Genomic DNA, 27405 nt, shown 5'->3' with positions numbered 1-27405 from the left:
TTTTGAAGCACGTCTCACACTGTGGGCATTTAAAAGGTTTCTCATCTGTGTTAACTCGCTGGTGTCCCATGAGGTTGGCTAATTGAGTGAGTCTCTTCCCACGCTCAGAGCAAGTGAATGGTCTCTCCCCAGTGTGAGTGCACCAATGATTTCCCAGTTCCAATGGGGATTTGAATCTCTTCCCACAGTCCCCACATTTCCACGGTTTCTCTCCACTGTGACTGCATTTATGCTCCTTCAGGTCAGATGATCGGCTGAAGCCTCGTCCACACACAGAACACGTGTACGGTTTCTCCCCACTGTGAACGGTGCTTTTTCCTTCCATGTTCAAAATCTGAAGATACTCAGTTCAAGATAAATTAGGCGACTCCATCAGATCCTGATGTGATGTTTGGTTTCAGTTTCCTGACTGCAAATCCTCCCCCTCTAATACCCTGTGGAATTGATTTAATATAGTAAAACAGAGATAACCCACAAAAACACAAAGGCAGGTTGTGAAATTGAGCTGAATGAATCTGGGAATTTGTGGGGCCGGCACTGGGAAAAAGTGACCATCAAAACTGCTGGATTGTGATAAAAACCCAACTGGTTCACTAATGTCCTTCAGGGGAGGGAACCTGCCACCCGGTCTGGGCCAACACAAGACTCTGGCCTCCATAAGAACATACGAAATAGGATCAAGAGAAGTTCTAACACCCTGTCAAGCCTGCTCCACCATTCAATACGATCGTGGCTGATCTTGGGCTTCAACTCCACTTTCCCACCCACTCCCCATATTCCTCGACTCCCTGAGAGGCCAAAAATCTCTCCATCTCAGCCGGAAATATATTCAATGATGGAGCATCCACAACTCGCTGGGCTGGAGAAATTCAATGTGACAGAGAGAGAAAGAGACAGAGGAGTGAGAGAGACAGAGAGAGAAGGTTACTAAACTAAGCACAGGATGTCAATAAACAGAAATCAAGTACATGGGATTGGGGTAATATCCTGTTATAGATTGAGAATTGGTGAACAGACAGAAAACAGAGAGTCGGAATAAATGTCTCATTCTCAGGATGACAGGCTGTTATTTGTGGGGTACCCCAAGGATCAGTGCTTGGCCCACAGCCATTCACAAACTATACAAATGATTTGAAGGCACTCATTTAAGCAGCACCTAAATTTTCACATTCTCATCCTTGTTTTCCTCCATGGTTGTGATCATTCCTATCTCTGTAACCTGCTCCAGCCTCACAATCCTCCCGAGATATCTGCTCTTCTTGAATTCGAGAATTACTGATTTTAATAATTCCATCACTGGTTGCCATTCTGTCAGTTTCCAAGACTCTAGAATTCCCTCCCTAAACCTCTCCGCCTCTCTACCTCATTTGCATCCTTTAAGATATTCCTTCAGACCGACCACTTTGACCAAATTATTGGCCACCTGCCTGAGTATCTCCTTGGTTTCTAACATTTCTGTAAAATGTCTTGGTAAACTATATAACAATAAATGTGCGATATAAACACAAATTGTTGTTGTTGATTTGGAGATATATCAATGTCCCTTCCTCATCGCTGGGTGAATAACCTGTAGCTTCTTACCTAACAGCATTGTGCGAGCATCTTCACCACACGGACTTAATTAGTAATGGGTTGAAAGGTTATGGGGAGAGGGAGGGAAATTGGCATTGAGGCCAAAATGAGATCAGCCATGATCGTAATGAATGGCGGGGCAGGCTCGAGGGGCTGAATTGCCCACTCCTGCTCCTAGTTCTTATGTTCAAGGATCAATGGACATGCACACCAAGGGTCTGTACTTCCTTGGGTCCGACCATTCATCATGTACTCCCTTGCCTAGTTAGTCCTCCCAAAATGCATCACCTCACAGTTTTTGGGATTAAATTCCATTTTCCACTGTGCTGCCCATCTGACCAGCCCGTCTATATCGTCCTATTGTCTGAGGGTTTCCTCCTCGCTATTTACCACACTAGTGATTTTTTTGTGTTACCTGTGAACTTACTGATCATACCTCCTACATTCATGTCTACATCATTAATGTCCACTAAAAACAATAAGGGACCCAGCACCAAACCCTGCAGTACGCCACTGGACATAGGCTTCCAGTCACAAAAACAACCTTTTACCATCACTCTCTGCCTCCTGACACTGAGCTAATTCTGGATCCAATTTGCCAAATTGCCCTGGATCACATGGGCTCTTACCTTCTGGACCTGTCTCCCATGCCAGACCTTGTCAAAAGCCTTATAGAATTCCATGTGAACTACATCAATTGAACTACCCTCATCAACACACCTCGTCACCTCCTCGAAAAATTTAATCAAATTTGTTAGACATGATCTCTCACCGACAAAGCCATGCTGACTATCCTTGATTAATTCTTGCCTCTCCACGTGGGGATTAATTCTGTCCCTCAGAATGTTTCCAACAGTTTCCCTACCACTGGTGTTGGACTCACTGGCCTATTAGCTCCCTGGTTTATCCCTACCATTCTTCTTTAATAATGGTACCACATTAGCTGTCCTCCAGTCCTCTGGTACTTCTCCTGTGACCAGAGAGAATTTGAAAATTAATGTCAGGGCCCCTGCAATCTCCTTCCTTGCCTCCCACAGCACCTGGGATACATCTCATCTGGTCCTGGGGATTAAGACACTTTTAAGGCCCAATAAAACCACTAATACCTCCTCCCTCTCAATACTCATTTGTTCAAGCATATCACAGTCCCCCTCCCCGATTTCTATACCTACATCGTCCTTCTGTATAGTTAATACAGATGCAAAGTACTCATTTAAAACATCATCTACATCTTCCAGCTCCATTTTGGTCCCTGATGGGCCCTAATCTTTCCCTGGTTATCCTCTTGCCCTGAATATACTTATAAAATGCCTTTGGATTTTAACTTATTTCACCCAGCTGTGGTTTTCATGCCTCCTCTTCACCTTCCTAATTTCTTTTTTTAAGTAACCCCCTGCACATTCTCTACCCATAAAGGGCTCCTGCTGTTTTGAGCCCTCGGTATGTACCATAAGCTTCCCATTTCTCCCCCCTAATCTAATCCTGTCAATTCCTCAACATCCCAGTTTCTCTGGACTTGTTGGTCCTTTGTGGGAAAATGTTGGCCTGCACTCTCACTATTTCCTTTTTGAATGACTCCCACTGCTCTGATGTTGATTTTCCTACAAGTAGCTGCTCCCAGTCCGCTTTGGCAGGTCCTGTCTTATATATTGAAATTGGCCTTCCCCCAATTCCAAACCCTTATTTTCGATCCATCTTCGTCCTTTTCCATAACTACTTAAATCTTACTGAGTTATGGTCATTATCACTGAACTGCTCCCCCACTGACACTTCTACAACTTGCCCAGCTTTGTTCTCTAAGAGGTCCAGCACCTCTCTTGTAGGACTTTCTATGTGCTGGCTTAAAAATCTCTCCTGGATACATTTGAAGAATTCGGCCCCCTCAAAGTCTTTCACACTTTGTCTATCCCAGTTAATATTGGGGAAGTTGAAATCCCCGACTATTATTACCCTATTATTTTGACACTTCTGAGATTTCCCTACATATCTGCCCTTCTATCTCTCCCTGACTGTTTGAGGGTCTATAGTATGCTCCCAACAATGTGATTGCCCCCTTTTTGTTTTTAAGTTCTACCTATACAGCCTGATTTAACAGCAGCTCACACTTACACTGAAGATGTTCAAGGTAAAATACTGTCTTTCCCTTTTACCGTATTCCAGTGCCGTGCCAGGGTATACAATTCCGTTCGTATAGATTTAAGCAAAAAGAAATTCTAAGATACCGCAAGATTCCCCACACCTTTTAAAGCACCTCTCACACTCTGGTCATTTAAAAGGTCTCTTGTCAGTGTGAATGTGGTGTCCCAGGTGGGATGATGTCCTGAAGCTCTTACCACACTGTGAGCAACTGAACAGCCTCTCGCCAGTGTGAATTCAATGTGTTTCAGCAGGTCAGTCCAAAGAGACAAACATTTCTCTTGGTTTGAGTTTGCTGTGTGTAAATCCTCCCCTTCTAACCCCCTGTAAAAGGAGTTTCCAAACACTCAGTATAAACTGGGCTCTGGGAGTTTCTAATCCGGGTTTGGAGTCCTACACCGGGTGTTTGTGAACCCACCCAGTCCACCCTCCGGCTCCATTCCTCTCCTGCACTCGGCCCTTTCTCACCCGCTGGACTTTAAATTCCACCGCAACAAAAACATCTGGAAAAACTCAGCAGGTCTGACAGCATCTGCTGAGAGGAACACAGTTAACGTCTCGAGTCCATATGACTCTTCAACAGAACTAAGTAAAAATAGAAGAGAAGTGAAATATAAGCTGGTTTAAGGGGGGGTGGGACAAGTAGAGCTGGATAGAGGGCCAGTGATAGGTGGAGATAACCAAAAGATGTCACAGACAAAAGGGCAAAGAGGTGTTGAAGGTGGTGATATTATCTAAGGAATGTGCTAATTAAGGGTAGAAAGCAGGACGAGCAAGGTACAGACAGCCCTAGTGGGGGTGGGGGGAAGGAATTGAAAGAGGCTAAAAGGTAGAGATAAAACAATGGATGGAAATACATTTAAAAATAATGGAAATAGGTGGGATAAGAAAAATCTATATAAATTATTGGAAAAAAATTCCACCGCCTTCGTCCCGGTCCCGCGCCCACACTGCGCATGCTCTACTCCCAGCAGGTTCCGCCCCTCTCACTCCGATTGGCCGGAGGACCAGCAGCTCCCTTTCCGTCCTCCAATCCCGCCCCTTCTTCCTATTGGTCTGGAGCTGCCGCCAATCATTTGGAGTCCGAACATGCGCAGTCCGTGGAGACAGGCGGTAAGTGAGCTCGAGCGAGCGGATTTAAAATGCGGGATTAACAAAGACCGAGTGCGGATGCAGAACCCGTGAACAGAGATAAGACTGACGGGTGAATTTGGAAGCTTCATAAACTCACGGTACCGGCCCCAAAGGAGCCGCCGGTCCCGGCTTTGCTCAGAGCTGTTAGAGAAAGGCCCGAGTTATCGGCCGCCATCTTTATTGGGGCAATGTGGGGATGGGCGCATGCGCGGCCATCTTGCTGGGTCAATGTGCTACAGGGCGCATGCGCGGCTGCTATCCTCACGGGGACAATGAGCAACAGCCCGAGGGAGACGTTCATAAAATGTGTGTTCACCAGGAGTTTTAGATCAGCAACAATAGAATTATAAACCCATAGTCACTCAGTTGTACAGAATTTAAGCATTGCTGAAAAAGGGAGACATATTGCTGATATTTCACGTTGCACTCATCCAGACAGATGCAAAAAAAACAAATTTCTCAGCAAACAACAATTTATGCAGCACAAGAAAAGGGTGTTGACTGGTTGGCCAGTCAGCTCTGATCGGTCAAGGCATTGCCACGGAGAATGCACCAAAGAGCCATCATCCTCCATGCTTTTGTTTAATTCAACAAACGGCCCCATCCCTGGACATGTCCCTTCTGTCTGCAGTGGACAGTTCCCTGTGTATGAATATATGTAGCTTCTAGCAAGCATAATTGAGCCACATTATGAGCCCGAATGATAATCTTTGAAATTTGATGTTCTTGCGTCTGTCCTGATGAGTACAAGATAAAAGGTTTTGACAGAATGTCTCTTTTTTTAGCAATACTCAAGTGTCTTAAAGGGGAAAAATGTGGTTGACAGAGGGAGTGGTGCAGGTAGAGAATTTCAGAGTTTGGGAATGAGGGAACTTAAGGCAAGGTCATTAATGTTGGAGCGATTAAAATGGAGAATGTACAAGATTCCAGAATTCGAGCAGTGCAGATATCTCAGAGGGTTGTGGGGCTGGAGGAGATTACAGAGATAGGGAGGGGCGAGGCTATGGAGGGATTTGAAAACAAGGATGAGAGCTTTAAAATCAAGTTGCTGCCTGACCGGGATCCAAGGCAGGACAGGAAGCAAATGGGTGACAGAGGAACAGGAATTGCTACGAATGAAGACATGGACAGCAGACTTTTGGATGGCTTCATGTTTACGGAGAGTAGAATGTGGGAGACCAGCCAGGAGTGTGTTGGGATAGTTGTTCATGTCTGGAGGTAACAACGGCAGTGATGAGGGTTTCAGCAGCAGATGCACTGAGACAGGGTGAGGGCGGGTAATGTTACAGAGGTGGAAACAGGCGATCTTAGTGATGGCACAGATATGAGGTCAAAATCTGATCTCGAGATCAAATGTAACACCGAGTTTATGAACAGACTGGTTTAATCTCAGACTGTTCCCAGGGAGAGAGATGGAGTTGGTATCTGGGAAATGGAGATTGGAGCAGGGACTGAAAACAGTGTCTTCAGTCTTCTCAGTGTTTAATTGGAGTTAAATAGTCAACAGGAAGAGAAGCTGTAACCAGAATAGACCATGAGGCTGATCCCAGGTTTAACTTAATTAGAGAGGGAGAGAAGGAAGGAAGGAAACCCTGGGAGGTTTGGAGAAACCACCTTCACAATCACTCATTAAATCTCCACACAGTAAGTTTTGGACACAAGGTTAACGTCTGCTATTCTGTATGGTCGGTTAGGGGGTTTCAGATTAATGTTTTGTCATGAGTAATGACTGAAGTGAATGATGAAACATATTGTTATCTTCAGTTGGACAAATTTGTTCAAAAGATACAGGAAGAATTATCCAAAACTCTGTTTGGCTTCAGCACAGGGAGGAGGGAGAGTGTGTGGGACAGGGATTTGCAGCTTTGGGAGAAGAAGACAGGAAATAATGTTCCATAGAAATGAGAATTGTCTGCTCTGAATTTCTATCCTGTTCTTACAGTGATAACTTTTGTAAACTCCCTTTACAGGGTATCGGAAGGGGAGGATTTACAGAGGGGGAACTCAAACCAAACATCACATCAAGATCTGACAGAGTCACTCGATTCATCAGGACCTGAATATTATCGTCATTGAATGTGGAAGGAGAAATGTTTGTTCTTTCTGTGGGAAAAGATTTCAAACATCAGTGAGTCTGGAAAAGCACCGAGACACACACACACCCAAATGAGAGTGTTCCAGTGAACTGACTGTGGAAAGAGCTTTAACCAGTTACACAGCCTGAAGTAACATCACACCATTCACAGCAGGGGGAAATTGTACACGTGTTCTCTGTGTGGACAAGGATTCAACTGATCATCAAACCTGGAGAGGCACAGGGACACATGAACCATGGAGAAACCGTGGAAATGTAAGGACTGTGGGAAAGGGTTCGATTACCCATCCCAGCTGGAAATCCATCGACGCAGTCACACCGGGGAGAGGCCGTTCACCTGCTCCGAGTGTGGGAAGGGATTCATTCAGTCATCTGAGCTGCTGAGACACCAGCGAGTTCACAGTGGGAAGAAGCCATTCACCTGCTCTGAGTGTGGGAATGGATTCACTTACTCAACCAACCTGCAAACACACCAGCGAATTCACAGTGGGGAGAGACCGTTCGTCTGCTCTGAGTGTTGGAAGGGATTCACTCAGTCACCTGACCTGCTGATACACCGGCGAGTTCAAAGTGGAGAGAGGCCGTTCACCTGCTCCAAATGTGGGAAGGGATTCACTCAGTTATCCAGCCTGATGAGACACCAGCAGCTACACTCTGGAGAGAGGCCGTTCACCTGCTCCGAGTGTGGGAAGCGTTTCACTCAGTCATCCCAACTGCTGATACACCAGCGGTTTCACAATGGGAAGAGGCCATTCACCTTCTCCGAGTGTGGGAAGGGTTTCACTCAGTCATCCCACTTGCGAATACACCAGCGAATTCACACTGGAGAGACACTATAAGAACATATGGAATAGGAACGGGAGCAGACCATTTGGCTTCTCATACTTGCCATTCAATAAGATCATGACTGATCTTCTTGTGTTTGAATTTCCACATTCCCATCTAACCTCGATAACCTTTGATTCCCTTGCCTAACAAGAATCTATCTACCTGTGTCTTAAAAATATTCAATGATCGCGCCTCCTCCGCCTTCTGAGGCAGAGAGTTCCAAAGTCGCACATCCCTCTGAGTGAAAAAAATTCTTCTAACCTCTGTCCTAAAAGGGCAACCCTCTAATTTTGAAACGGTGCCCCCTAGTTCTGGACTCACCCACAAGAGGAAACATCCTTTGCACCTCCACCTTGTCAAGGCCGTTCAGGATCTTGTATACTTCAATCAAATCACCCCTCACTCTTCAAAACTCCAGTGGAAGCTAGCCCAGTCTGTCCAACCTCTCCTCATAAGACAGCCCACTCATTCCAGATATCAATCTAGTGAACATCCTTTGAACCGCCTCCAATGCATTTATATCCTTCCTTAAATAAGGAGACCAGAACTGAACACAGTATTCAAGGTGCAGTCCTGTATAACTGAAGCATAACATCCTTACTTTTATGTTCAACCCCTCTCGTAACAAAGGATAGCATTCCATTAGCCTTATTAATTACTTGCTGTACATGCATACAAACTTTTTATGACTCATTTACTAGAACACCTAGGTCCCTCTGGACCTCAGAATTATGCAGCCCTTCTCCATTTAAGCAATACTCTGCTTTTTTGTTCTTCCTGCCAAAGTGACCAACTTCACATATTCCCACATTTCACTCCATTTGCCAGATCTTTGGCCACTCATTCAACCTATCTACATCCATCTGCAACCTCCTCATGTCCTCTTCACAACATACTTTTCTAACTATCTTTGTGCCATCTGCCAATTTTGCTACCATGTCTTCACTCCCCTCATCTAAGTCATTGATGTAAATCATAAAAAGTTGAGGCCCCAATACAGACCCCTGTGGGACTCCATTCGTCACATCCTGCCAATCAGAAAAAGACCCATTTACACATACTCTCTGCTTTCTGCCAGCCAGCCAATCTCCTATCCATGCTAATAAGTTACCCCCTACACCATGCACTTTTATTTTCCGTAATAATCTTTGATGTGGCACCTTCTCAAATGCCTTCTGGAAATCCAAGTCCAGTACGTCTACAGGCTCCCCTTTATCCATTGCGCATGTTACTCCTTCAAAAAAACTCTAATCAGTTGGTTAAACAGGATTTTCCTTTCACAAAACCATGCTGACTGCCTTGAGCTCTTCTAAGTGCCCAGCTATAACCTCCTTAATGAATGATTCTGATAACTTCCCCACGACAGACGTCAAGCTAACTGGCCTATAGTTTCCTGTTTCCTGCCTCCCTCCCTTCTTGAATAGAGGGGTTATATTTGCTGCTTTCCAATCTGATGGAACCTTTCCAGAATCGAGCGAATTTTGGAAAATTAACACCAGCGCACCGACTACCGCATTAGCCGCCTCTTTTAAGACCCTAGGATTTAGTTCATTGGGTCCCAGAGACTTGACATCAGCAGCTCCTTCAATTTGCTCAGTACCATTTCCCCAGTGATTTCAATTTCACCAAGTTCCTTTCTCCTGTCACCTTCTGATTTGCAGCTATTACTGGAATGGTTTTTGTATCCTCTATATTGAACACAGAAGCAAAATATTATTCATTTCCTTATCTAATATTAACTCCCCACTGTCACCCTCTAGAGGACCAACACTCACTTTGCTCACTCTTTTCCTTTTTAAGCACCTGTAGAAACACTTGCTATCCATTTTTACATTTCTAGCAAACTTCCTCTCACACTCTAATTTCTTTCTCCTGATTAACCTTTTAGCCATTTTCCACTGTTCTTTATATTCTGTCCAATCATCTGTCCTGCTGCTCATCTTTGTGGAGTTGTATGCTTTTTCCTTAAGTTTGATGCTTTCCTTAACTTCTTTAGTTAACCACAGATGGTGGGTCCTCCCCTTATAATTTTTCTATATGGTCGGGATGTACTCATTCTGAATACTTTGAAATATCCCCTTAAATATCTGTCACTGATTCCCTATTCATCTATCCTCTAGCTTAGTTTCCCAGTTCACTTCAGCTAGCTCAGCTTTCATCCCCACATAGTTGCCCTTATTTAAGTTTAAGATACTAGTCTTTGACCCACTCTTCTCCCTTTCGAACTGGATGTAAAATTCAACCATATTGTGCTCGGTGCTACCTAGCAGTGCCCTTACTCTGAGGTTATTAATTAATCCTGTTACATTACACAATACCAAGTCAAATATAACCTGCTCTCTGATTGGCTCCTGAACATGCTGCTCTAAGAAACTATCTCAGAAGCATTCTAAGAACTCCTCATCCAGGCTATTACTGCCAATCTGATTTTTCCAGTTAATGTGTAGACTAAAATCACCCATGATTATTGCCGTCCCTTTATCACAAGCATACAATATCTTCTCTTGAATACTTTGTCCTACACTATGGCTGCTGTTAGGGGCCCGTCTACCACTCCCACTAATGACTATTTTTCCCCTACTATTCCTCATCTCCACCCAAACTGATTCTACATCCTGATCTCCTGATCCAAGGTCATCTCTAACTATTGCACCAGTGCCCTCTTTGATTAACAATGCAACCCCTCCACCTTTACCGAGCTTCCTATTCTCCTTGAATGTCATGTACCCCTCAATATTTAGGACCCAATCTTAGTTGTCCTGCAGCCACGTCTCCATAATTACTATCAGATCATATTTATTTACTTCTGTGCGGGTCATCAATTCACTTACTTTGTTTTGAATGCTATGTGCATTCAGATAGAGAGCCTTCAGTCTTGTCTTTTTGTTACCGTTGTAACATCTAGTCTTGACTGTTGATTTACTCTTAGGTTTTTTCTCTCAGTCCTTTCCTGCCATTCTCTGACCTTGTTTCTCATATTACTATTTTGCTCTCCTGTCTTGACTCTACATCTTGAATTGCTACCTCTACCCAAGCTTGATCCCTCACCGCTCTTGTTTAGTTTAAAGCCCTCTATACTTCCCTGGTTATGCAATTTGTGAGGACACTCATCCCAGCACGGTTCAGGTGTAAACCGTCCCAACGGTACAGCCCCCACTGATCCCAGCACTGATACCAGTGCCCCACAAACCGGAACCCACTTCTCCCACAGCAATCTTTGAGCCACGCATTGATCTCGCTAATCTTATTTGCCCGATGCCAATTTGCACGTGGCTCAGGTAATCATCCAGAGATTATTACCTTTGCGATTCTGCTACATAATTTGGTACCTAGCTCCTTATACTGACTTTACAGAACCTCTTTCCTAGTTCTACCTATGTCATTGGTACGTACATGGACCACGACAACTGGATTCTCCCCCTCCCATTGCAAGTCCCTCTCCAGCCCTGAACAGATGTCCCAAACCCTGGCACTGGGCAGGCAACACAGCCGTCTGGACTGTCACTCTTTGGTGCAGAAAACAGTGTCAATGCCCTCACTATACTACCCCTTACTACCACTACATTCCTTTTTGCTCCCCCTGCGTGAATGGCTTCCTGTACCACAGTGTCATGGCCAGTCAGCTCATCCACCTTGCACATTTCACTTTCATCCACACAGGTTGTGAGCACCTCAAACCTGTTTGACACTTGCAAAGTCTGAGGCTCCTCCGCTCCTGCCTGCTCAGTCCCATTACCTGCCTCACTGACAGTCACATCCTCCTGTCCCTCACTGCTGATCAAACCAGATGACCCTCTTCTAAGAGGTGTGACTGTCTTCTGGAACAAAGTATCCAGGTATTTCTCCCCATCCCTTATGTTGTACAGTGTCTGCATTTCGGTTTCCAGATCAATAATCCTGATCCGGAATTCCTCAAGCTGCTTACACTTCCTGCAGACGTGTTTGTTATGGATCGCCTTGGCATCCAAAATCTCCCACATCTCACAGCTGCAACATAACCCCTGTCCTACCATTCTAACTTATGTTATTTAGTTAATTTACTTTAATTACTTTCTTCCGATGTATGCTACAATTTACTGTGTTTACTGAATGCTAGTACCACTGACAACTCAAGATTATATGCTTCTTAACGACAAGGGATGTGTATTAGATGTTTATTTAAGTAACTCTATTTTATTGCTTGTTTAAAATCTTTGTTTTTTTATTTGAATTTTAAAGTTTTCAAATTTTGGTTTCTTATTGTAAAGTTATTTTTATTTATAGATCTACCTGAATTCGCTTGTCCTAAGCTGGTTTCTCACACACTGTCCCTTAGACTCAACACTTACCGAACAATCAACGTACCAGCTTCCTGTGACATCACAGTTGCCTCTTTCCCCCCCACTCCTGCTGCCTCACAGCAGCTGCAACAGTGAAACAGCCCGTTCCTCACTCAAATCCCCGGTCTGTATTTATAGACGTTCCTCACTCAAATCTCCCATCTGTATTTATAGGCGTCCCTCATTCAAATCCCCCGTTTGTGTTTATAGGCGTTCCTCACTCAAATCCTCCGTCTGTATTTATAGACGTTCCTCACTCAAATCCCCTGTCTGTATTTATAAACGTTCCTCACTCAAATCCCCTGTCTGTATTTATAGACGTTCCTCACTCAAATCCCCTGTCTGTATTTATAGACGTTCCTCACTCAAATCCCCTGTCTGTATTTATAGACGTTCCTCACTCAAATACCCCGTCTGTATATATAGACGTTCCTCACTCAAATCCCCCGTCTGTATTTATAGACGTTCCTCACTCAACCCCCCCCGTCTGTATTTATAGACGCTCCTCACTCAAATCCCCCGTCTGTATTTATAGACGCACCTCACTCAAATCCCCCGTCTGTATTTATAGACGCTCCTCACTCAAATCCCCCGTCTGTATTTATAGACGCTCCTCACTCAAATCCCCCATCTGTATTTATAGACACTCCTCACTCAAATACCACATCTGTATTTGTATACGCTCCTCACTCAAATCCCCCGTCTGTATTTATAGACGTTCCTCACTCAAATACCCCGTCTGTATTTATAGACATTCCTCACTAAAATCCTCCGTCTGTATTTATAGACGTTCATTACTCAAATCCCCCGTCTGTATTTATAGACGCTCCTCACTCAAATCCCCCGTCTGTATTTATAGACGCACCTCACTCAAATCCCCCGTCTGTATTTATAGACGCTCCTCACTCAAATCCCCCGTCTGTATTTATAGACGCTCCTCACTCAAATCCCCCATCTGTATTTATAGACGTTCTTCACTCAAATCCCCCGTCTGTATTTATAGACGTTCCTCACTCAAATCCCCCATTTGTATTTATAGACATTCCTCACTCAAATCCCCGGTCTGTATTTATAGACACTCCTCTCTCAAATCCCCGGTCTGTATTTATAGACACTCCTCACTCAAATCCCCGGTCTGTATTTATAGATGCTCCTCACTCAAATCCCCGGTCTGTATTTATAGACACTCCTCACTCAAATCCCCGGTCTGTATTTATAGACACTCCTCACTCAAATCCCCGGTCTGTATTTATAGACACTCCTCACTCAAATCCCCCGTCTGTATTTATAGACATTCCTCACTCAAATCCTAGGTCTGTATTTATAGACACTCCTCACTCAAATCCCCCGTCTGTATTTATAGACACTCCTCACTCAAATCCCCGGTCTGTATTTATAGACACTCCTCACTCAAATCCCCCGTCTGTATTTATAGACATTCCTCACTCAAATCCTAGGTCTGTATTTATAGACGTTCCTCACTCAAATCCTCTGTCTGTATTTATAGACATTCCTCACTCAAATCCTCACTCTGTATTTATAGACGTTCCACACTCAAATCCCCAGTCTGTATTTATAGGGGCTCCTCAGCTCCCCACTGTCTCCTGCAGGTCCGCTCCGCTCTGACTCCCAGCAAGGTAGGCCTCACTCGAATCCCAGACCTGTATTTATAGGCACTTCTCGTCTCCCAAGTACCTCCCACATGTCCGCTCCGCTCCAACTCCCAGCAAGGTAGAGGGATGGAGCCAGTGACTATGGAGTGGAGTTTGTAGTGAGGACTGAAGACAATGGCTTTCGTCTTCTCAATATTTAAATGGAGGAAATTTCTGTTAATCCAGTTCTCCCAGGATCCTTGGGTGCATCTCATTTGGCTCAGGTGACTTTACAACTTTAAAGTAAAAGCAAATTGTGGATGTTGGAATTCTGAAACAAAAGCAGAAAAACCTGGAAAAACTCAGTAGGTCTAACAGCATCTGTGGAGAGAGAACAAAACAGTGAGTCATACGGACTCGAAACATTAATTGTTTTTTTTCATTCCACAGATGCTGTCAGATCTGCTGAGTTTTTCCAGCAGTGACAGAGGAGTGGGCGGGGCTGGATGACCGAATGGGAGCAGCTGCTCCTCCAGCCAATCAGACTGAATGAGGGGCGGGGCTGATTTCGGTTCCCCCTCATTGGCTGAAACTCTGCATCATTCTGAAAGCTGATTTGTCTCAAACTCAAGGAGAAAACTGGACCGTTCTGTTTGTGACTTTAAACAGATGAAACCCTGTGGGTGTGGAGCAGACATTTCAACATTTGTTACTGAAATGTGGGAACATGATAAAACAATGTACAAACAATTCAAGGGCTCACTTCAAGGAATGACTCGCCAGGCAGGGAAAGTCACCATTAGAACAAGTAGAATCCCTGGTTTCAATAAATGAACGGGCAGAAGGGTTAGGACAGGTTAGGGAGAAGGTTAATCCTGTCATCATTCAGAACATCACATGGAAGCCCAGGCCTGGGAGAGGGGGATCCACCTCAGACATAGGAACAGGGGAACGAAAACAAAAAATGCCGGAAAAACACAGCAGGTCTGAAAGCATCTGCGGAGACAGAGACAGAGACAGAGATAATGTTTCGATTCCATAAAACCCTTCTTCAGATCTAAAAGGAGGTAGAGATGTGGTGAAATATGTACCGATTAAGGGGGGTGAATTTGCCCAATCTCTCTTCATAAGACAGTCCCACCATCCCCGGAACAGGCCTGTGAACTTTCGCTGCACTCCCTCTATGGCAATAATATCCTTCTGAGGCAAGGTGACCAAAACTGCACACACTACTCCAGGTGCGGTCTAAACAAGTTTCTAAACAATGAAAGCAAGACTTCACCACTCCTGTACTCAAATCCTCTTATGGCAAAAGCTAACATTCCACGAGCCTTCCAAATAGCTTGCTGCATCTGCATGTTAGCCTTCAGCGACTTATGGACAAGGACACCCAGGTCCCTTTGTACATCTACACTTTCTCATCTCATCATTTAGGAAATAGTCTGAATGTCAGTTCCTTCTGCCATTTTTCCACAATATATTCCATCTGCCATGTTCTTGCCCACTCACTAAGTCAAATCCTCCCATAGCTGCTTTACATCCACCTCACAACAAATTCCCACCTCGCTTTGTATCATCTGCGAACTTGGAAGGATTACATTTGGTCCCCACATCCAAATCATTAATATATATTGTGATCAACTGGGACCCAAGTACTGATCCTTGTGGTACCCCACTAATCACAGCCTACCAACACGAGAATTACCCGTTTATTCCTACTCTCTGTTTTCTGCCTGTTCGCCAATCCTTAATCCGTGTCGGTGTATTGCCTCCTATCCCATGTGGGTTTATTTTGCTAATTAATATGTCAGGTCCCATTGACTTATCAACTTTCAATCCAATTCTTACTGATATTAATTACCTTCAACTCCTTATTCTCCCTACTCCCTTGGATCACTAAACCTGGGAGATTTCTTGTATCTTCCCCAGTGAAGGCAGACTCAGAATTATCATTTAGCTTCTCTGCCCTTTCTCTATTCCCCGACTTTGCATGCAATGGACCCACATTTGCCTAAAGCAGCTTTTAGAGTCTGTTTTTATCTTTTCTCTAGATTGCATTCATATGCTATTCTCCCTTTCTTTACCAGTTTCCTGGTCTTCTTTTGTTGTATCTTAAAAGCCTCCCAATCCTCAGGTTTACTCCCACTTCTGGCAACTTTATAAGCCTTATCTTTAAATCTTATACCATCCTTAACTCCCTTTGTCAGCCACGGTTGACTGACTTTTTGGGGGTTCTGCACCTTGAAGGAAGCTGTATGTGCTGTAAGCTGTTTAATAATTCTTTGAAGACTATCCATTGCCTCTGTACATTTTAATGTATTTTCACATTCTATCTCAGCCAATTTCTCCCACACGCCTTCATAATTTCCTTTATTCAACTTTAACACCCTTGCTTCAGAGTGAACTACCTCATTTTCAAACATAGTATAAAATACTATAATATTGTGTTCACTCGCCCCTCAAGGTTCTTTTACAACAAGATTATTAATTAGTCCTTTTACATTACATAATGCTAGATCTAAAATAGCCTGTCCTCGAGTCGGCTCCTCAACATCCTGCTCTAGAAAAGCATCCCCAACATACTCCAGAAATTCATCTTCCACAGCATCAGTGCTCAATTGGTTTATCCAGTGTACATGTAGATTGAAGTCATCCATGATCAATGTATAGCCTATGCTACATGCTTCTATCATCTCCTGATTAAGACATTACTATTACCATTACTATCTGGTAGGCTATGAATAACTCCAACAAATGTCTGCTGCCTTTTGCTAATTCTTAGCTCCACCCAAACAGATTCCACATTGTTCTTCCAAACCGAGATCCCCTTTACTAATGCACTGATCTCATCCCTTATTATCAGCACAACTCCAACTCCTTGTCTGCCTTTACTAAACTTCCAGTATCCATGAATATTCGGTTCCCAGTTTTTGTCACCATGCAGCCATGTTTCCATAATGGCAATAATATCTTACCCCTATAATATCTTACTATTTGTGCCTTTTGATAATCGATTGCGAATGCTGTGCGCAGTCAGGGAGAGCGCCTTTAATTTTCCCTTTTTAACATAATTCTGCATTCGAAGCAGACTCAATGCTCTGCTTTGTTTCTCCTGCCTTGTAGCCTCACTACTACTTCCTGTTACCCATTTTGCTTCCTTCTAATTTTACACTTAAAGTAAGGAGGACTAGTAGAATAAATTAACAGTAACTTCACTTTGCGACACTTCTCCTAACTTTACCTTACTTTGGTTTACTTTATGACTCTATTTCACTTTGACTTGATTTAATGTTACTGCCCTATTGTTGGTGTTCCTTACTGAAGTCCAGGCAGCTACTTCTTTATAAATGTTATGTTTTTTTAATCTAGTTTTAAGCTATTTAAACACAATCCCTAACAGCAACTTCTCACCAACCAAGTTTTCCTGTGATGTCGCCCTTGGGTTTATTTTCAAACTCAGCCCGCTGCCCAATCGGAGGTGTTCCTCACAGGTCTGGCTATCTCCTCTCCCAGAAGGTGAGACATGTTGAGAAGGACCAGAAGGGAAATTTTACCTGTGTCGCAGCCACATAGGATCTCACTTGTGGCTTTGATAAGAACTGTTTTCGAACTGAGGCAGGGCAGAAACCTGATTGGAGGGATTCAAAGGATTTTTGAAAGGAAAGAGAGGCTGGAGATGGGGCAGCAGCATGCAAAGATGGAAGAGTGAAGGGTTTGTTATATTTAAGCATATATAATGATGGAAGGTTTAAAGGAGAGCGGAACAGTATCTGAAAAGAGAGAACAATTGACAATGACGGTAAACATGGGAAAGTTGGATGGTCAGTAGTTTAGTGGGAATAGGGTCGATGGAGCAGGTGGTGCACACAGAGGGCATGAGAGGAGATGGGAGAGAAACTGGAAAAAAATGTGATCACGGCTCAGACAGTGGGGGAAACTTAGAGACAGTTTGTCCTGGTGGGTTAGTGGAAGGGAGGGAAGCAACAGAGGCAGCTGATCGGATTGTCTCAATCTTAGTGACAAAGAAGCTCCATGAGCTCCTCATAATTGTAGTTGGGGCTGAGGATGGAGGAGACAGGGCAGAGGGAGAACCCTTCAAAAGGAACTAACCTGTGCTAGAGATATCAAAACGACTCAACACACTGTTTATCGCAAAGCTGATTTATTCCAATTTTATACAGAATCTGTAACTGGGCTGGAGTTTATTAACCTCAGCAGAAACACACTCTTATGAATATGCTTCAGACAAGAATATCATTGGGAACTAAATCCAACCACAGCAGTTACTTGTGAACCCGCTGGTGTCTCAACATATTGGATAACTGTATGAATACCTTCCCACACTCTGAGCAGGTAAATGACCTCTCCCCAGTGTGAACTCTCTGGTGTCTCAGTAGATGGAATGACCGAGTGAATCCCTTCCCACACTTGGAGCAGGTGAACGGTCTCTCCCCAGTGTGAACTCGCTGATGAAATGAAAGATGGAATGACCGAGTGAATCCCTTCCCACACTTGGAGCAGGTGAATGGTCTTTCCCCAGTGTGAACTCGTTGGTGTTCCAGGAGGTTGGATGGATCAGCAAATCCCTTTCCACATGTGGAGCAGGTAAATGGTCTCTCTCCTGTGTGAACTCTCTGATGTCTCAGCAGGCTGGATGAATCAATGAATCCCTTCCCACAATCAGAACAGGTAAATGGTCTCTCCCCAGTATGAACTCGTTGGTCTCTCAGCAGGGTGCATGAATCAGTGAATCCCTTCCCACAATCAGAACAGGTAAATGGTCTCTCAACAGTCTGAACTCGCTGGTGTTTCAGTCGGTTGGATGAATCAGCAAATCCCTTTTTACACACAGTGCAGGTAAACGGTCTTTCCCCAGTGTGAACTCGCTTATGTTTCATTAGGGAGGATGAGTCAGCAAATCCCTTCTTACACACAGAACAGGTAAACAGTCTTTCCCTAGTGTGAACTTGCTGGTGTCTCAGCAGGTGGAATGACTGAGTGAATCCCTTCCCGCACTCGGAGCAGGTGAACGGCCTCTCCCTAGCGTGAACTCGCTGGTGTTTCAGTCGGTTGGATGAATCAGAATATCCCTTTCCACACACTGAACATATGAATGGCCTCTCTCCAGTTCTTGTACACTGATGGATTTCCAGCTGGGATGGGTCATTGAATACCTTTCCACAGTCCCCACATTTCCATGGATTCTCTCCATTGTGACTGTGTTTCAACAGGTCAGATGATCGGCTGAAGCCTCGCCCACGCACAGAACATGTGTGCGGTTTCTCCCCACTGTGAACAGGGCTCTTAATCACCATATTCAAAATCCGATGGTATTTGGGTTACGATCAATTGGACAACACCGTCAGATCCTGATGTGATGTCGGGTTTGTGATTCTGGACTGCAAACCCTGTTAAAATAGGACAAAACAAACAAAGGCGAGTGAGAAAAAACTCACAAAAACACAAAGGCTGGGTGTGAAATTGAGCTCAACGTGTGGGACTGGCATTAGGAAAAAGTGACCATGAAATTTGCTGGATTATCATAAAAACCCAACTGGTTCACTAATGTCCTTCAGGGAAGGGAACCTGCCTGCCAGTCTGGGCCTACACAACTCTACCAGAACTTTGACAGCATTTCCCAATCCCTTATCCTCCAACCTCCATCAGGACCAGGGTAGCAGGTGAATGTGAACACCATCACCTCCAAGTCACACTCCGCCCTGGTTTGTCTGACATCCATTACTGGATGGACAGAAACTTCCTCCATTTAAATTTTGGGAAGACTGAAGCCATTGTTTTCATTCCTCACTACAAACTCCACTCCCCAACCTTCAATGCCTTTCTGACAACTCTGAGGCTGAACCAGACTGTTCACAATCTTGGTGTCATATTTCACCACAAACTGAGCTTCTGACTACATACCACTAAGGCCGTCCATTTCCACATCAGTCATTTTGCCGAATTTCATTCCTGCCTCAGCTCAGCTGCTGCTGAAACGCATCCATTCCTTTGCTACCTCTAAACTGGAATCTTCCTAGCCAGCCACAGAAACAATGGAGTCATTTAAAACTCCATTCCCATGTCTTTGTCTCGTTCATCCAACGCCCCTGTTCTCATTGAGCTACATAGACTCCTCCTTAAGCAGCGCCTCAATGTTCAAATTCTCATCCTTGTTTTGAAATCCCTCAGTGACTACGCTCCTCACTATCTCTATTATATCCTCCAATCTACATCCCTCCCAGATATCTGGACTCATTTCCTTCATGCCGATTGAGCATCCCTGATTTTAATTGACTCACCGTTGGTGACCGTGTCTTCAACTGCTCAGGCTATAAGCTCTAGAATTCCCTATTTAGGCCTCTCTTTCTCATCCTTTAAGACTCTCCTTAAAACTTGCCTCTTTGACCAAGCTGTTGATCATGTGCCTCAATACCTCCTCATGTGCTTCAGTGTTAAATATTCCGGTATAATATTCCTGTGAAATACTTTGGAACATTCTATTCTAATCAGTGTGCTACATAAATGCAACTTGTTGTTGTTGATTTGGACATTTATCATCGCTCAGTGAAAATCCTGTAACTCCTTACCAAACAGCATTGTTGGAACACCTTCACCACAGTGACTGCAGCGATTCAGGAAGAAGGCCCACCAACACCTGACCAACAGACAACTGGGGATTGACAATATCTGCTGGTCTTGTTAGTGACACCAAATACCAAGAATCGAGTTAACAAAAAATCTCGGAAAAAAAGGCACTGTAGAAATACTTGTTACTAAAGCAACACTCTTAAATTGAATGGACGTTTGTCACTCTGTTCTACCCCAGGATCTACCTCCTTTAACAGCCTCACACTGGAAATTGCTGGGCCCGACTGGGTTGCAAAGTCCTCGGGGTTAACCCCAGCAGCTTCTCCTCCAATTCCACTCCAGCTCAAAACTGACGCAACAAAAAACACCCCCATTCAACACCCACCCTAATTCAAACCGGCTCCTAATTGGTCTGCCTGTGTTTCCAGACTCGGCTGCATGAAACAATAGAACAAAAGCAAAGCTCTGGAAGACTGGAACTGAAATTAAGAGATAAAATATTTTAAATATCCAGCAGGTCAGGCAGCATGAACAGATTAAGAAACAGAAGTAGGGGCTCAGGTCGCTGACCTGCCTTCAGGCTGCACGATAACTCTCGGCGATGGCCGCCGACTAATGGCGGGCAATGTTCCCACAATGCAATGCGCCCCAGTAACTGCTCTATCTAAAAGTTGTTAATTTCCTGTTGGAAGGTCGGTTGCCGCAATCGGCAGGTGGCAACTATGGCGCCGGGAGAGTCAAGGAGGTGAAGAACTGCAGCAAAATACAGGAGGACGATCACCCGCCATTATTACAGAACAATAAGCCGCGCATCTGCGCTTGCGCACCCACACCAGGGCCGGGACTAACAACTGTCCTGCATCCAGAATCACCGGGACCTGCAGCCTGGAACTGGGAGTGGGAGAAGCGGGAAGAATGAGGAGAAACAATATAATCCAACACTGACAGCAACCTCCAACCCACCTCCATTCCCGGGATAGTGAGACAGAGTTTAGAAACACTCGCCAACACGACTCCAGTGAAACTTCCACGAGGAAAAGGGGGAGCAGTGACTGTGCCTGCTCTGATATAGCCCCAGTCCTGTCACTCAAACCCCCCAACTCCGCCCAGTTCACAGCTCAACCTACCAGCTTGACCGGGCGGGGCCTAGGTGTGGGACAGTCCAAGGTGAGTCCTTCGTGTAACCAAGACAGTGGGGAGGGGTGACCTCCCACCCTGTGCTTTGTCCCAAATGGTTCCATCACCCCCTCCCCCAGGGCCCACTAAACACTGCATGCAGACGGCTGAACGACCTTGGAGATCCTCACTGACCTGCACAGGTACATTATGCTGCTCCCCACTCCCGATACACTCTGTAAACAAGTTGTTTTTCTTTTTTTCTGCTGCCCCTTCGCGTGAACATCTTGATTCATACAAGTTTTGTTTAAGACTTGTTTAATCTTGCTTAATTGCAGGGCTATGGGGCAAAGGCAGGGACGTGGCATTAGGTAAATTGTCCCTTCAGGGGGCTAACACAGACACGACTGGCTGAACGGCCTCTTTCTTTGCTGTAACCATTCCATGATTCTCTGACTTGTCTGTAACCCGCTGCTCCATTCAAAGTGTTTCCCACCTTCTGCTTTTGTCCCTGGCTCCCTGTTTAACCAAATAATTCAGCCCCATTCCCCTGCTCACCCTGTGCAGTGTGTGTGTCAGACTTCCTCCGGACACCTGCCCCCGCCACCACCCCGGCCACTTCAACCATCAGTAGCTTTCTGCTTGTCTGGTTTTAGTTTAGATTTACAGAATTCCTGGATTTAGCTTCAAACTCGCCTTAATTGAAATCAGCAAAACTGAAAATTTTTGTCCCACACAACAGGATAGATTCTTTTGTTTAAAGACAGAGCCAAAAATGCAGTTACTGTACTCAATTAAAGAGGCTCTTCATTTTATTCCGCACCAGACCAGCATCTAAAACAGTAAACATTACCTTCCCAGACCCAAATATAAAACAGTGAACATTATCCTCCCAGACCCGAATATAAAACAGTGAACATTATCCTCCCAGACCCGAATATAAAACAGTGAACATTATCCCCCAGACCCGAATATAAAACAGTGAACATGATCCTCCCAGACCCGAATATAAAACAGTGAACATTATGCCCAGACCCGAATATAAAACAGTGAACATTATTCCCCCAGACCCGAATATAAAACAGTGAACATTATCCCCCAGACCCGAATATAAAACAGTGAACATTATCCCCCAGACCCGAATATAAAACAGTGAACATTATTCCCCCCAGACCCGAATATAAAACAGTGAACATTATCCCCCAGACCCGAATATAAAACAGTGAACATTATCCTCCCAGGACCGAATATAAAACAGTGAACATTATCCCCCAGACCCGAATATAAAACGATGAGACTGGAGTTTCATGAGACCGAGACTTCTGTTATCGATGTGGCAAATTAATTTTGGACAATCTCTATCTTTACAAACTCTCAAAGTCTACAATCCCGACATGAATCTGAAAATGCTGGAATTCCTCAGCAGGTCAGGCCTTCATCTGTCGCAATAGAAACAGAGTTAACGTGACAGCTCTGACCTTTCATCTGACCTGAGAATATATAGAAATGTAACAGTACATTACCAGATCAAAAAGAGACACTTTACAGACATTGGGAATCAAAATTTGAATTCAACAATTTCCTATCATAATCTCTGCCCTCGTTTGTTCCTTATTTCTTTGAGTCCTAGTTTTCCTTTCTTATTTCTCTCATTTTCCTCACATTGCATTCAGACTGTTGTTATCGTGCCATTCACACCGAATCGAGAAACAGCTTTTGTGTTTTTAATAGTCCCATTACCACTCCCTTTAACCTTGCATTATGAAACCTTTTGTCAGTTAATCTCTCCTACCCTGCAGCCTTTCATAGACCTTTCCTTCTGTTCCTCTTCCACCTCCCCCTTCACTGGCTCACAGACCTGAAACGTTAATTCTGTTTCTCTCTCTACAGATTCTTCCAGACCTGCTGAGTGTTTCCAGTTTTTACTCTTTTCATTTCATGTTTTAAGCATTGCAGTAATTTTCGTTTTTCCATTCCAAGCACTCTACCTGACATTATTAATAATTCAATTCAGTTATTCATAAATTAATTTATCTGTACTTTATGTCTTGAAATCTGATTAATTATTGAGTTATTTATCAGTTATGTGTCTTTAAATTTAGTTACAATTTCACAACTCCTCACATTCTCCTCACGCTTCCTGGCACTAATATTAAATCCTTAGTAATCTTAAATGGAAGGGTCAGTCCAGCATTGACAGACCAGTCACTTTAACCTCTGTGTGGGAAAGCATTTAGAAGCGGCAATTCAGGTTAAAATTAAGCCACTTGTACAATTTGTTCAGAACAATCGTGTTGAACTAAATTTCTTGAGTTTTTGATAAGGCAACAGAGAATGTTGATGAGGGTAACACGGCTAATGTGCACATGAACTGCTAAAAGGCATTTGATGCAATGCCAAGTAACAGGCTTGTCTGCAAAGTTTAAGTCCATGGGGCAGAGGCAGCATTGGCTGCGTGACAGGAAGCAACACGCATGGTGAACATGGAGCTCTGTTGAAGGGTCACGAGGACTCGAAACATCAACTCTTTTCTTCTCCGCCGACGCTGCCAGACCTGCTGAGTTTTTTCCAGGTAATTCTGTTTTCGTTTTGGATTTCCAGCATCCGCAGTAGTTTTTTGTTTTTATACGCATGGTGAACTGTTGCTTTTTCAAATTGAGGAAAAGTCTACAGTGGGATCACAAGGGGTCGGTGGTCAGACCACTGATTTCTTGATATATATTAATGATCTCGACTTGTGTGTGCAGAGCAGCATTTTAAAATTTGCAAACGACACCAAATTTTCAAGTTGTGTTTACAGTGGGGAGAATGGTGATAAACCTCAAGAGGACACAGACAAGATGGTGGAATGGGCAGACAGGTGGCAGATAAAATTTCATTCAGAGAGGTGTGAAGTGATTCATTTTGGTAGGAAGAACAAGGAGCGACAATATAAAATAAAGGATACAATTGTAAAAGGGTGCAGGAGCAGCGTAATCTGGGACTATATGTACACAAATCATTGAAGATGGCGGGGCAGACTGAGAAAGCAGTGAATAAAGCATGTGGAATCCTGGGCTTTATGAATGTGGGAATAAAGTACAAAGTCAACCAAGTTAGAATAAACCTGAATAAGACACTGTTTTGGACCCAACTGCAGTATTGTGTCCAATTCTAAGCTTTATGAAGAATGCGAGGCATTAGGGAGTGTGCAGGAAAGATCCACAAGAGGTTGGAACTTCAATTAGGTTCGGTGAAGTTAGGCTTGTTATGCTTATAAGGGGAACCGTTCTCTTGCATCTTTTCTGGACCATCTGTCTTCACTTCCTTCCGAAATTGTAGCCATTCAGTGGTGGTGGCATTAAAAACTTTCTTTCATGGAATGTGGGCAGGTACCGCATTTGTTGCCCTTGAAGCAAGTGCTTGCCACACCATTTCAGAGGGTTATTAAGAGTAACCACATTTCAGTGTGGATCTGGAGTCACATGTAAGACCAGGTAAGGACGGCAGATTTCCTCCCCGAAAGGACATTAGTGAACCAGATGGGTTTTTATAACAATCGACAATGGCTGAATTGTCACCCTTATTGAGCTCGCTTTCTATTCCAGGTTAAATAATTTATTTTTAATCCCGCCAGCTGCTGTGGTGAGTTTTGAACCCCTGTCCCCAGAGCATCAAGCTGGTTTTCTGGATTATTAGTCCAGTAACATTCCCACCGTCTCCCCCAATATATATTTTATATATACATTGTTTTAACATGCTCCCACGTTTCAGTTACAATTGTTGAAATGTCTGCTCCACACCCACAGGGTTTCATCTGTTTAAAGTCACAAACATAAAGGTCCAGTTTTCCCCTGGAGTTTGAGACAAATCAGTTTTCAGAATGATGCAGAGTTTCAGCCAATGAGGGAAATCCGGGCTCAGCCCCGCCCCTCATTCACTTTGATTGGCTGGAGGAAAAGTTGCTCCCATTCGGTCATCTAGCCCCGCCTACTCCTCCTATTGGTCCGGAACTGCCGTGAATCAGCCGGGCATTGTGAGCTGACAGGTGAGAGGTCAGTGTCGGGGGGCGGGGTTTACAAATCCCGAATGCGGCCCCAGAGCCGAATCTGAACCAATGAACATTCTCTACTCTCACCATCCGCCGCTTCCGGGCTTCTCTTCGGCACCACCTTCCAGCAAAGAGAGCAGGAGGCTCCGAGCATGCGCTATCGACTCGGACAATCCACGGCAGATAGAGCGGTTTCTGAGGCGCATGGGATTATGGGTATTCCGGCCGCCATTAGAGACCCAGTCTCAGCTAATCTTTGTCTGAATCTGGGAAAGCAAGGGGAAGATTCTGTTCGCATTTGTGGAAAGAAATAAAAAACAATTAATGTTACGGACTCGAAACGTTAACAGATTTTTTCTCTCTCCACATATACTGTTAGGCCTGCTGAGTTTTTCCAGCATTTTCTGTTTTTGTTTCAGGCTTCCAGCATCCGCAGTATTTGGCTTTTACTTTAAAGTTGTGAAGTCACCTGAGCCAAATGAGATGCACCCAAGGGAGAAATAAGAGTGGAAGTTACAGAGGCATTGACCATAATATTTCATTGTGCCTTAGACTCAGGTGCCGAAGGACTGGAAAATTGCAAACGTTCCACCCTTGTTCAAAAATAGGTGTAAGGATAAGCCCCGAAACTGCAGGCCAGTTAGTTTAACTTCAGTGGTGGGAAACTTCTAGAAATTATAATTTGGACGAAGTTAACACTCACATGGACAAATGGAGGTTAATTAAGGGAAGACACCATGGACTTCTTATGGGAAAATAATGTTTTATTATCTTCCTGGAGTTTTTTGAAGAGGTAACAGAGAGGGTTGATGAGGGCAATGCTGTTGATGTGGTGTACATGGACTTTCAAAAGGCATTTGGCACAGGGCTGCACAACAGACTTTTAAGCAAAGTTGTAGCTCATGGAATAATTGGGACAGTAGCCACATGGATACGGAATTGGCTCAGTGGAAGGAAACAGAAAGTAGTGGTTAATGGATGTTTTTCAGGCTGGTGGAAGGTTTGTAATGGTGTTCACCAGGGGTCAGTGTTGGGACTCGGGCTTTCCCTGATATATATTAATGACCTAGATCTTGATGTAAAGGGAAACATTTCAAAGTTTTCAGAAGATGCAAAACGTGGAAGCATTGAGAACAGTGATGAGGACAGTGTAGAACTTCAAAAAGTAATAGACAAGTTGGTGGAATAGGGCAATCGTGTGGAAGATGAAGTTCAATGCAGAGAAATGTGAGGTGATACATCTTGGTAGAAAGAACATGAAAGGCAACATAAATTAAGAGGCACAACTCTAAACGGGTTGAAGGAGAAAGGAACCTGGGTGTATATGCCCATAAGTCATTGCAAGTGGCAGGAGAGTCATTGAGAGGGTGTTTTTAAAATATACAGTATCCTGGGATTTACTCATAGGGGCATAGAGTACAAGAGCAAGGAGGTTATGTTGAATTTGTATAAGTCACTAGTTTGGCCTCAGGTGGTTTATTGCATCCATTTCTGGGCACCGCACTTCAGGAAGGATGTGAATGCATTGGAGAGGGCACTGTAAAGATTCGCAAGCCTGGCTCCTGGGAGGAAGAACAGTGCTTAGGAAAGTGAATTGGAGAAATCAGGACTGATTTCATTAGAGAGAATAAAGTTTAGAGGAGATTTGATAGATGTTTTCAAGTGGGGGCTGGACAGAGCAGATAAGGAGACACTGTTTCCACCGATCAAAGGACTGAGAACAGTTTTAAAGTGATCTGTAAAAGAATCAACAATGATATGAGGAAAAGCTTTTCACGCAGGGTCTGGTATGCTTTGTGTGGGAGTGTGGTAGAGGCAGGTCCAATTGAAGCATTCAGGAGGAAATTAGGCTGTTATCTGAAAAGGAAAAATGTACAGGTTTATGGTGAAAAGGCAGAAGAATAGGACTGGGTGAGTTGCTCATTTGGAGAGCCAGTGCAGACACGATGGTCCAAATAGCCTCCTTCAGCGCCAAACCAAATCAGTGATGCAGTA

General features: G+C 44.1%; 2 protein-coding genes across 2 annotated transcripts in view; both read right to left on the bottom strand.

The window, feature by feature from the left end:
• LOC144698011 (uncharacterized) overlaps positions 1-325 on the bottom strand; it is a 360246-nt gene extending 359921 nt beyond the window's left edge. Inside the window, exon 1 of the mRNA XM_078569955.1 lies at positions 223-325. Within this exon, the coding sequence (XP_078426081.1) occupies positions 223-325 (103 nt within the window). The remainder of the gene's footprint in view (positions 1-222) is intronic.
• LOC144698012 (uncharacterized) overlaps positions 1-27405 on the bottom strand; it is a 621009-nt gene that overhangs the window by 411574 nt on the left and 182030 nt on the right. The gene's annotated exons all lie outside the window — the stretch shown is intronic.

This window comes from Cetorhinus maximus, chromosome 23 (assembly GCF_964194155.1).
Source record: "Cetorhinus maximus chromosome 23, sCetMax3.hap1.1, whole genome shotgun sequence".
Taxonomy (NCBI): Eukaryota; Metazoa; Chordata; class Chondrichthyes; order Lamniformes; family Cetorhinidae; genus Cetorhinus; species Cetorhinus maximus.
The sequence above is the reverse complement of the archived record's forward strand: the minus strand, read 5'-3'. Positions and strand labels throughout refer to the sequence as shown.